This window comes from Vanacampus margaritifer, chromosome 1 (assembly GCF_051991255.1).
Source record: "Vanacampus margaritifer isolate UIUO_Vmar chromosome 1, RoL_Vmar_1.0, whole genome shotgun sequence".
NCBI classification, from domain to species: domain Eukaryota; kingdom Metazoa; phylum Chordata; class Actinopteri; order Syngnathiformes; family Syngnathidae; genus Vanacampus; species Vanacampus margaritifer.
In genome coordinates, this window is record NC_135432.1 from 25,233,429 (window position 1) to 25,246,252 (window position 12,824).

Below are 12,824 nucleotides of genomic sequence, written 5' to 3' on the forward strand. Positions count from 1 at the left end.
TTTATACAGAACATCCTGCTGATGGCAGCTGTCACCAATGTGTCATTCCACACGCATCAAACGGCTTCAAATGTTAGGCAGCAAACCATGAAGCTAGTGGCAACCAAGCGATGTGTCATTTCAGATATTACTTTCCAGTACAGCTGCCAGCTGATATGCTGTGCGGAAACCTTGCTACCTTTAAACCTTTGGCCAATAATAGTGATAACAATAAGAAAACGCAAAACAAAAAAAAAGGCTCTTAAAATGTTTTTAATACAAAATGCCTTTGTAATGCCCACAAGGGGGAAATCCCAGTTTTACACCATTTGTGAGGTCATAATCTCTTGTATTTTGTTCTACATTCCACTGATGATTGACTGATTAATTAATTAGGCTATTGAAAGATGTGTCTCAACACTTTTGACCATAAAGTGTACATTGAACTGGGGATGCGAGCATTAGGAGGCTGGCGGAATCGTGAACATTTTCTTCATTTTAAGTGAACGTAGCACAAGGTAATGTTTTTTGCAATGTTCTCATGGCACTGAAGGTCAATGATCTTTTCTCTTGGCACTCCAGAATGATTATTGCTTCCTCCCTAGCTCCTCCTAATTATTCTTACCATGGGAGTGTTTTTGATACCACTCTAGTTAGTACTTCACAAACACTACACTGTGGCATGTTGGCCCTTGGGAAGGTCAGTGTTTAAAGACAATACCATGTTGATGAGTTCTAAAATCGTTGTCATTGTCCCTGTCCTCAAGATATGGTGACACTGTAATTTGATCATCTCACCCAGGTTGTAACATTGACTTTGTAATTTATTTACTACAAACAAAGTAAGGTATTCTCTATTCTGCCAAATAGTATATGTTTGCCCCAAGACTTATTTATATTCATAAAGCTCTAGAAAATATGCCCTGATTAAGTAATTAGCACGCCTTTTTGGGGGGGACGGTGTCTGCTCACTCTTGCTTCATCCAACAAAATGTAATTTAAGAAGATGGAGAATTGAACATTGATTGTTTTTGGTTCCCCATTATTATTTATTAGCAAGGTTATACATTGTTATTTTTCTTATCAAGAACAACTAATGAGTTTTACTAAGATCTCTACTTGAAGTATATGTGTATGCCAGTAGAGTGTAACACTATGTTAAAAGGAACAAGTTTGCTCTATATTATTTATTTGGTTGTTACTAACATAGCTATGAGATTCATTTTTCAAAAGTATTTTCCAGTTGAATACATTTTGTAGAAACTTTATTTGGACGTACGCCACCATTGTCATTTACGTCGCAACGCATTCAGTGCGTAGTGACGTAGAACGGCGGCAGGCTCTCTGCCGAGCAATGTAAAACGGCGATAAAAAAGCCTCGGTAGCGTTCCTAAAGAAACAACATACGATCGGGAGAGTCACCCTCCCCCACGCCGTGCTCTCGTCATTCACCAGACGCATTACAGAGTTTCGATCGTCCCTTTAGAAACACTATGGACTATGGTAGGAAATGTATTTAGTCATTTATTTATTTTTAATTTGGGCAGTTTTGGTCCATACTGCCAGGATGAAATGTTATTCAAATGAGGGGGCGGTCCTAAGTGCGTCTTGGGTTGGACTCCGCCGTTGCAAACTGCCTTTCATTGGTCGAGTAAGCGACGATGAAGGAAGTCTCGCCGGCTTGCATTGGAGAACTCCAGCAATGGATGACTTGTCCACTGTCACCACAACTTGCGACTTGAGTTGCTCGACAACAAGTCCGCTGAGCAGCTCACTCGACCAATGAAAGTTTGCAAAGTCCAACCCAAGGCACACTTAGGACCGCCCCCTCATTTGAATAACATTTCAACCTGGCAGTATAAACCAAAACTGCCAAAATTAAAAATAAATAAATGACTAAATAAATAAATGACTAAAAGTGAAAATAAAAATAAAATATAACAAAATATAATTCAAAAATGAAATACAAATGTATTAATTTATATATTTTTTGGTTGTTGTTTTCATATCCATTTATATAAATTTTGGGGGATTTGATTTTCGAATTATATTTTTTTTATATCCGTTTTTATTTTCACTTTTAGTCATTTATTTATTTAGTCATTTATTTAGTTTGAATTTTGGCAGTTTTGGTCCTCACAACGGAGGCTTACCTTGCTTTATTTATAGGCATTTCACATTGAGAGGCAGCCGCCATTCTATATCACTGCGCACTGAATGTGTTACGACATATATAACAATGACTGCGTACATCCAAATAAAGTTTCTACAAAATGTATTTAACTTGAAATGATATTTGAAAAATGAATCTCATTGCTATGTTAGTAACAACCAAATAAATAACATAGAGCAAACTTGTCATTACAGTCGGGGTTCCTTTTAATATTGAAATACTGTATCCCATTGAGGATGCAGGATGACTGTTTTCACTTCAGTATACCGTAAAATCTATTGTTTGCTTGTTAAAAAAAGATTTAACCCCTTTAATAATTAGAGTATATAATTTGCTTCTGTTTATGAGCCACTTTAGTATGTGAGCTAGGACTCGGGGCGTTGTTATTCTGCGGTGCACCTCATAGCTCTCTAGTGGTCTATTATTTCTGATGAGCTGACACCTTCAGTAGAACAGGAAACAGTGGATGAGGATGAAGCACTCCTCAAAAGAAGTAGTAATAGAAATAAATGATTAAATGCTGATCCTTCTCAACTCTGAGACTCTTTTTCATCTTTAACTTTCATTTTTGTTATGTGACTCCCGGCATCTACTCACGTCTGCTGTTTCATCGATCAATTACCAGGAGGACCATGAAAGGGAAGTATTGCAGCTTGAGTGAATATTGGGGGATAAATTGTGAATTCAATTTTAATTCCTTGTGAAGGGCATCACCTCTATTCGAACTCAAAACGTAAGAAATATTTCCCCTTGCTAATATCGATTTAAAGGTGTTAAGGCTTTCGATAAAGGGCTGACAATCACTGGGAGAAATGTTTTATTCATGCCAACGCATTCCTTGGAGCTGTGTGAGCGCATGCATGTAAACGCATGTTGTACCGCCTGTGGCCGCGCGTGTGCGCACCTCTCAATGCGTGTGTCTTTGTGATCGAGCCAGGTCCGCCCAGCCCACCAGACTCTGTGACAGTGGAGGAGGTGACAGACAGCACAGCCCAGCTGGTGTGGACCCCTGGACGGGACAACGGGAGCCCCCTCATCAATTATATCATTCAGACCAGGACGCTTTTCACTGTGGGCTGGCAAAGGGTTAACACTGGTAGGAAAACTTTCAAAGAAATGTTCATTTAATTGCACACCTTCTCAGATATGTCACGGCCCTCCGTAGGGAGAATCAACTGCCGTGTGGAAAGAGGACAGAGATAGAGGTCAACTGCATGGGGGCAGGGGAGGTGCTTGCTTAATCGATGTGGTGGTCAGTGGGGCTCACCAGAACCACTTCACACCTGTGTCAGTCAAGCCTAAGTCCTCTCATCTTCTTCGGGTTTACACTTTATTGTGCAGGGGGCAACTAAAGTGGTGTTTAAAATTGACTTTGCACCTCGCTAAATCTGGGGACACCTACTGAAAATCAGGCCAATTATGAGCAATTTCCCTCCCAAGCAAATTAAAGTTAGCAAAGCCCTGATATGTTAAGAAGGATTGTGTTTCCCTGATATGATCATAGAACAGTCAGGGCCGACAATTGTAAATGATAAACCTGTTTATTATTTATGCTTGCAAATCATTGTGTATTTGGTCAACACTGAGTTCAGCCGAGCTACAGACTCTGTGAAATGGAACGACAGCCAATCAGAAGCGACATGAAGCTTGCACTGACACAAACAGAGGAGTAACTGGTTGTGTTGAGTGTTTGTATAAAGTGTCTCACAAGGTGATTTTTTTCTTCTTGGTCTTGTGTGGGGTCTCTGTCATTAGGGGGGGAGCGAGACGTAAAAAATAGTCACTTAAACTTATATGTAATGCTGTTATAATGATTTATAATAAGATTTAAGAGATTTATTGTCATATGCAAAAACACAGTGGTTACATTGAGCAATCAAATTCTTACCTTGTGAAAAGTTCTCAGTGAACATCTGCCAATTCTTTTATCTTTAATGCTCGCTATACATGTACATGGACCCGTGGATTATCAGCCTCGATTGTGCAGAAGATATACTGTGTCCAAAATGGTTCCTGTTATTCTTTCTTTACCAACGCCCATGCAGGAGTGTGACTTAAACAATGTGTTAGTATCCTCCTGTGTGTGACTCCACGGTCTTAACGGTTTCAACTGCTAAGTGTGCAAGGGTGCAAATAGATAGGAAGGTCATTGCAAGTAGAAAGGTCATAGCAATTTAACAGTCTAGGACCTTGGTAATGAGAGCCTTATACAAACAGAGTACTTGAGTAATTGTCCAGGGTTAAACATCTGAGTTCCAGGAATTAAACAAATTGTCATTACAAAAGCACGTAATTGAAATATTATGTTTTAGATAAAAACACTATCCAAAGGAGTTTGAACTTCTTTATAATGCTGTTCTGCAAAATAATGGGGGTAGGGGAGGGGGTGCTCTCGAACTCTGTGGAATGGACGGGATCGTTATCAGGCTTATGGAGAGCTCAGGTGTGTTGGAGAAGAGAAACATCCAAAACCTGCAGGACTTTTGCCCTCCAGGACCGAGTTTGGACACCACTGTCTTAGTGTGTGAATGTGAGGCCTTGTAAAACGCTTTGGGGACCATATGGTATAGATAGAGCTTTATATAAATGCAGTTACCATTGAAGTCGGACTCACCTCCACACACGGCTTGGGTTCTGGTACCAATCCTCTCGAGAGGGGCTGGACCCTCTTCCACTCTGGAGTTGCCCACGGTGAGAGGCGCAGAGCAGGTGTGGGCATACTCATTGCCCCCCAGCTAGCCGCCTGTACGTTGGGGTTTACCCCGGTGAATGAGAGGGTAGCCTCTGGGGGGACGGGTCATGACTGTTGTTTGTGCTTATGCACCGAACAGCAGCTCAGAGTACCCACCCTTTCTGGAGTCCTTGGAGGGTGTGCTGGAGAGCGCACCCCCTGGAGACTCCCTCGTTCTACTGGGGGACTTCAACGCTCACGTGGGTAATGACAGTGAGACCTGGAGGGGCGTGATTGGGAGGAATGGCCCCCCCGATCGAAACCCGAGTGGTGTTTTGTTATTGGACTTCTGTGCTCGCCATGGACTGTCCATAACAAACACCATGTTCAAGCACAAGAGTGTCCATATGTGCACCTGGCACCAGGACACCCTAGGCCAGGGGTGGGCAAACTTTTTGACTTGCGGGCCACAATGGGTTTGAAATTTTGACAGATGGGCCGGACCAGGAGCATTTGGACCTCATAGCACAGTAAAAACACACAGATAAATGTACAACCCAATTTACTTATAATTTGCATTTAGGACTGCGTTTTTCAAATGTGCAAAATCCACATATTTAAAACAGCTTTTCCAATAGCTTCATTTTTATTGTTTTAGCTCAACTTTTGCTGTGTTTTTATGCTTTGTAAAGTGACCTTGGGTGTTCTGAAAGGTGCTGTTTTTAAATGAAATGTATTATTATTATTATTATGATTATTATAAAATAGCCCTAATCCAGGTAGTACGTTTGCCTCAATGAATATGCAAGATGCGGCATTTACACACTATTTGGCAAAGTGGGAGGAGAAATGTAAATAGATTATAATAGCACATACACTGTGATCTGTCAAACCTGGTGACTGCATCTATTATTAATAGATTTCAATTCAAGGCGTAAAGTTAAAGAATTTTTTTCCATTGGCCCACCCATTTTTAACCCGGGCCCACAGTACGTGTGACACATGCGGCTGCATGATAGCCGCTGCTGCCTGTCACGCGCTGAGGACAAAGCGCGTACATCCAATCCGTCTCTGACCACTTTTCCATCTCCGTGGGGGACGCATAGCACACGGTGTTTGTGCAGCAGCTCAAAAAGAAGCCAAAAGCCAACGAGGAAACGCTCATAGAAGTGCTCGACGCACGCCCCGGGGATGTATTCACCAATATCAACAGTCTCCTGCATGCGCGCTCCTCACCTCACCCATGACAACATGTAGAAAGACTATCTTCAGCTGTCAAAAGGATCAAAACACGCAACAGTGCCACAATGTTGACTGATAGACTGAACTCTTTGTCCCTGCTTTCTTTCAAAAAAGAATTGACCGATTCTCTGGACTATCAGGACATTATTGCTGCGTTCAACACAAAACCGTGCCGTCTCCTGCTGTAAATGTCCAAATCCAGGAAGAATTGTATTTTATGAATCAGTTATCTTGAGTTAAGCTTACTGTCATTCTCCCGTTTATTTTAATAAATTGCAAACGTTGTTAAGAATGTGCCCTGCGTATCTATCTGTCCCCTTTCTGTGCGTAAACGAGCTTATCAGTGAGACCCTGACCCAGCGATCATATTTTCCGGGTGTGTAGAAGTTACACAGCAGTGACTCTGGTGTAAAACATAATCTGCACAGGAGTCTGAGGGAAGTGGATCCCAACACCAGTCATCCACTGCTCGTACTGCTGCAGCTGGAGAGCGCGTTCTCCAGCTGCACCCGTCACTCACAGCAGTCCTTCACTTTACGTGAGACCGCGCCAGCGATTTTATTTTCTGCGCCCTCGTAATTAAAGAAGCGAAATAACGCCATAAAACCTTACCTAAATCTAACCTCCCAATTCCAACCCTTAATGCTGAGTGTCAAGCAGAGTGGCAATCGGTCCCATTTTTATAGTCTTTGGTATGACCCGGCCGGGAATTGAACCCACGACCTCCCAGTCTCAGGGCGGACAATCTAACCACTCGGCCCACTGAGCTGAACAAAAAAAAAAAAAAGCCTTTTTTTCTAGCCTTATTGGATAAGTTCGGCGGGCCGGATTGAAATGCATAACGGGCCGTATTTGGCCCGCGGGCCAGGGTTTGCCCATATCTGCCCTAGGCCGTAGTTCGATGATCGACTTTGTAGTCGTGTCATCAGACTTGCGGCCGTATGTGTTGGACACTCGGGTTAAGAGAGGGGCGGAGCTGTCAACTGATCACCTGTTGGCTCCGATGGCGGGGTAAGATGCCGGTCTGACCAGGCAGGCCCAAACGTACTGTGAGGGTCTGCTGGGAACGTCTGGCAAAATCCCCTGTCAGAAAGAGTTTCAACGCCCATCTCCGACAGAGCTTCTCCATTGTCCCGGGGGAGGCGGGGGACATTGAGTCCGAGTGGACCATGTTCCGCGCTTCAATTTTTGAGGCGGCCGATCGGAGCTGTGGCCGTAAGGTGGTTGGTGCCTGTCGTGGCGGCAATCCTCGAACCCGCTGGTGAACACCAGCGGTAAGGGATGCCGTCAAGCTGAAGAAGGAGTCCTATCGGGCCTTTTTGGCCTGTGGGACTCCGGAGGCTGCTGACGGGTACCGGCTGGCCAAGCGGAATGCGGCTTTGGCGGTCGCTGAGGCAAAAACTCGGGCATGGGAGGAGTTCGGTGAGGCCATGGAAAACGACTTCCGGACGGCTTCGAGGAAATTCTGGTCCACCATCCGGCGTCTCAGGAGAGGAAAGCAGTGCACCGTTAACACTGTGTATAGTGGAGACGGAGTGCTGTTGACCTCGACTCGGGACGTCGTGAACCGGTGGGGAGAGTACTTCGAAGACCTCCTCAATTCCGTCAACACGCCTTCCTTTGAGGAAGCAGGGTCTGGGGACTCTGAGGTGGGCTCCCCTATCTCTGGGGTCGAAGTCGCCGAGGTGGTTGGAAAGCTTCTCGGTGGCAGGGCCTCGGGGGTGGATGAGATCCGCCCGGAGTTCCTGAAGGCTCTGGGTGTTGTGGGGCTGTCGTGGTTGACACGTCTCTGCAGCATCGCGTGGTCATCGGGGACGGTGCCTCGGGATTGGCAGACCGGGGTGGTGGTTCCCCTTTTTAAGAAGGGGGACCGGAGGGTGTGTTCCAACTTTAGAGGGATCACACTCCTCAACCTCCCAGGTAAGGTCTATTCAGGGGTGCTGGAGAGGAGGGTCCGTCGGGAGGTCGAATCTCGGATCCAGGAGGAGCAGTGTGGTTTTCGTCCCGGCCGTGGAACAGTGGACCAGCTCTACACCCTCAGCAGGATCCTCGAGGATGCGTGGGAATTCGCCCAACCAGTCCACATGTGCTTTGTGGACTTGGAGAAGGCGTTTGACCGTGTGCCTCGGGGAGTTCTGTGGGGGGTGCTTCGGGAGTATGGGTTACCGAGCCCCCTGATACGGGCCATTCGGTCCCTGTACGACCGTTGTCAGAGTCTGGTCCGCATTGCCGGCAGTAAGTCGAATTTGTTTCCGGTGAGGGTTGGACTCCGCCAAGGTTGCCCTTTGTAACCGATTCTGTTTATAACTTTTATGGACAGAATTTCTAGGCGTAGCCGAGGCGTTGAGGGGGTCCGGTTTGGTGGCCTCAGCATTGCATCTCTGCTTTTTGCAGATGATGTGGTGCTGTTGGCTTCTTCAAGCCGTGACCTTCAGCTCTCACTGGAGCGGTTCGCAGCCGAGTGTGAAGCGGTTGGGATGAGGATCAGCACCTCCAAATCCGAGACCATGGTCCTCAGTCAGAAAAGGGTGGAGTGCCCTCTCCGGGTCGGGGAGGAGGTCCTGCCCCAAGTGGAGGAGTTCAAGTATCTTGGGGTCTTGTTCACGAGTGAGGGTAGGTTAGAGCGGGAGATCGACAGGCGGATCGGTGCAGCGTCTGCAGTGATGCGGACGCTGTATCGGTCCGTTGTGGTGAAGAAGGAGCTGAGCCGAAAGGCAAAGCTCTCGATTTACCGGTCGATCTACGTTCCTACCCTCACCTATGGTCACGAGCTGTGGGTCGTGACCGAAAGAACAAGATCCCGGATACAAGCGGCCGAAATGAGTTTCCTCCGCAGGGTAGCCGGGCTCTCCCTTAGAGATAGGGTGAGAAGCTCGGTAATCCGAGAGGGACTCAGCGTCGAGTCGCTGCTCCTCCACGTTGAGAGGAACCAGTTGAGGTGGCTCGGGCATCTGGTTCGGATGCCTCCTGGACGCCTCCCTGGGGAGGTGTTCCGGGCCTGTCCTACCGGCAGGAGGCCCCGGGGACGACCCAGGACACGCTGGAGAGACTATGTCTCTCGGCTGTCCTGGGAACGTCTTGGGGTCCCGTCGGATGAGCTGGCTGAAGTGGCTGGGGAGAGGGAAGTCTGGGCTTCCCTGCTAAAGCTGCTGCCCCCGCGACCCGACCCCGGATAAGCGGAAGAAGACAGACGGACGGACGGAGTTACCATTGAATGAGTAGTGAGTGTTATGACTCATTCAAAAATATTGGTCTTTTCAATTCAATCCAATTATCAATCCATTTTCTTTCACCGTTGAGGGTTCCTGGGAAGCTGAAGACTTTCCTAGGTAAATCTGAGTGTCAAATGGTGTACACAGTGGACTGATTGTCTGTTAATCAAAGGGTGGACACTGTACAGACAAGCAAACATACTCGTTCATATCCACAACTGCAGATAATTTTAGACTTTTTCAATTAATCAGGCTGAGGGAAAAATGTAGTATGCAAGAATGGAGGACAACATGCAAACTCCACACAGAAAGGGCCAAGCGGTGAATTTGAATAAAGAAACTCTATAGTCCAGTGAATCCGGTATGGTAGACATTCCAACCACATACATCCATCGGGCTTGCCTCTCGTTTCAATATAAACAACACTGTTAATTCCACAATTGATTAGAAATATCTCTTCAAGAAACCTGGGATTTTTTTCACCAACCAGAGGATTTTAGTGCCACCACCGAAACATAACGCTCATCTAGGAATAGTGTTTCTGTACTTGTAATTTAAGATGACAAAATCTGCCGAAAAAAATCCCTGTTGATGGATGCATTTGCGTTTCTATCATGTGAGCTAGCTTTTTGCCCTGCAATGCGTTTGTGATTATGAAAATGAACTGGCCCGTGTGATTGGATTGTTGGATGCTAACTCTGTCAGGGACCTTCAAAAGAATGGGGTGATGGAAAATCATCCATTGCAATAATTTATTCCAGCACTTGATACTCGGAAATCAAATCACAGTGTATTGCTTGTTCTAAGGATGGTGTGGAACAAGAGTTGAGTTTGTGGTAAATACTGAGGAGGAAAAAGATCTAACACGTTTAGAAATAGCCTGGACGGGCAAGAAAATGTCCCAGGATGCTCCATGGTCCAAGTCTAGGGGAAAAATGAGAGAGAAAAACAGAACTTGAACTCTGCCTACAGGTACCTAATCAGGTGAACACAGGCTCACATAATTGAAGCTCATAAATTCACAGTTGGGGGAACAAACAGCTGCTCTTCTGCACTGCAGATCAATAAATCTGAACTTCCAGTGACCATTCACCAGTCCAGACTCCAATCTGCACCTTGCCTCTCAATCATCCTAATTGCCCTGAGATTATGGAACGCACAATTGGCCCGCAAATCCCAGTTGCAGTCATTAATAGTCTTTTTCACGAGCCAACATAATGCTTTAAATAAATGGCTCATCTGCATCAGTGGAGGTCCCCTAATGTCCCCCTAACACGAGAAACTGGTGATGGTTATTCTCACACAAAGTAATGCACTGCAGCTATCCCGGGTGGCCAGTCAGTCACAGGGCACATACTGTATGTCGAGTTTTTTGAAGTTTTGCCTCATTCTTTGCCTTAACTCGAAAACGGGAAACAAAAGGAGGACTGTAGGTGATAAACTCAGATGGCGTGTCTTCTTCATAGACTAGCTACTAGACTAGTAGTTTTATTTGAATTGGGGTGTCATAATTAGGAAAACAATATTGCCATTGATGCATAAAAGAAACTTAGATATTTATTTATTTATAGATAATTAGTTTCTAAACATACATTAAAATAACTAAGGAATAGTATGGCTATTCGCCAAACACTAAACAATATAGCCTACCCACATGACATGACAGATGCACAAGCTAAGCTAAATATTCTTTAGGCAAGCCACATGGTAATTAGCATTCACTATTAGCATTTAATGCTAGCATTAGAATGACAAGCTAATTGTTGAGCTAATAGCTAGAGTAGAATGAAACTAACATTTGAAAATCGTTGAAAAGTTAATGGCTAAGCTAATAGCTAGGATAAAGACAAAGCAAACACTAGGCCTACACTCACATTAACAATTTAGAGTCTCCATTCAACCTACATATTTTTGGGAACGTGGGAGAAGATTGAAGTACTTGGGGAAAACTCAGACAAGCACAAGGAGAACATGCAAACTCCACACAGGAGGGCCTGAAATGCAAATCCTTATCCTTTTGCCCGGGCGGCTGCATGGCATACTAATCATTGCGCCCCACCCTACTGCCTGCACTTTTGCCATAACAAAACAAACATTATTTCACTTAATTAGTCAGGTTTTTGTTTTATTGTTAATTAATACTACGTGACTGTTATGAAATCACTCCTTCAGAATTTGTCAAGTTTTCAGAACATCGCCATTTGTATGATTTCCCTCTGAATTTACATGAAGGAGTTGTCTTAAGTGTGTTGTCTGTGTGTTTGTAGTTCCGGAGATAATTGATGGGAGCACACTGACAGCCACTGTGGTAGACCTTAATGCCTGGGTGGAGTATGAGTTTCGGGTATTGGCTAGAAACAGTGTCGGAGTTGGAGAACCCAGCCCTGTGTCAGTCAAGACAAGGACAGAGGATGCAGGTACACAATGTAATCTTCTAAAATCATTTGGTAAATTACAACAGGAAGAAAAAAAATTGGAATATTTTTCAAGTGTGTCTTTGTCAACATAAGTTTGTCCAATTATGCTTATATGCAACTTTCTTGTCAGTTTGTATTACAGTCTGAATTTCTTTTTTAAGATGCATCCTCTCTATGAGGGGTGTCAAATATACAGCCTACGGGCCGGATCAGGCCCGCAAAGGGATTAATCCGGCCCGCGAGACGATTCTGTAAAGTAAAAAAAAAAAAATAAGTGTAATGTCAGACCAATTAATCAGCCAAATAATCAGCCGGCCTCAATCAAAACATACAAATTCGTAATTTCACAAGCAGTCCTCAGATGAGCAATGCAACTTGTACACGGAATCGTCCTGGATGTCATAATTTTGCACACAACGTGAAGTTACGGTTTGTTTAAAAAATAATAATAATATATTAGGCCGACATAAACGTGTTAAATATGACAAATTCAATTACTGCGAGCATATGACAAGCATTAACGTCCTTAGAACTTCATTAACTGCGTCACACAATGCCTTCTGGGAACAATATATATGCAAAACATGTATGATGATTTAATACATCGGGAACTCATACAGGCAAAGTGTTGCCACGTTCCATTTGCATTCGTGTTATTTTTGGGAACAATATGATTACAGTTGAGTTCCGTAATTTAGAGCTAGCCCACAAATAGCGAAAATCTGCGTATAATTGACGGCAATTGTTTTTATGTTATATACCATTTTTATACCGATCCGGCCCACTTGTTATACATGTTCCTCTATGCAATTCCCAAGCTAATATGAGTTTGACACCCCTGCTCTATATAATTAGGGTGTTTGCATTTACGGCATATTAAAAAAAACATAATTTGTAATGGACAGAACTTTAAAACATATTTGTCAAATTTGATTTGATTTCAACCAAATTGGCTGTGTACCCAATAATGGCAAACTTAGTTTTAACCAGATCTGATCCGGATGATAGCAATTAAAATTCCACATTGAAAATCTCATTAAACACAGTCAATGTCTAATCAATGTCCTAAGTCTCATCAAACCAAATCATGAGTATGTTATTACATTTTATTCCCTTAAATCCACTGATTG

At 44.2% G+C, this 12,824-nt stretch overlaps 1 protein-coding gene across 1 annotated transcript in view; it reads left to right on the forward strand.

Moving 5' to 3' along the window:
- LOC144034019 (contactin-3-like) overlaps window positions 1-12,824 on the forward strand; it is a 69,692-nt gene that overhangs the window by 41,679 nt on the left and 15,189 nt on the right. The window contains exons 15-16 of the mRNA XM_077542532.1: window positions 3,090-3,248; window positions 11,545-11,694. Of these exons, the coding sequence (XP_077398658.1) occupies window positions 3,090-3,248; window positions 11,545-11,694 (309 nt within the window). The remainder of the gene's footprint in view (window positions 1-3,089; window positions 3,249-11,544; window positions 11,695-12,824) is intronic.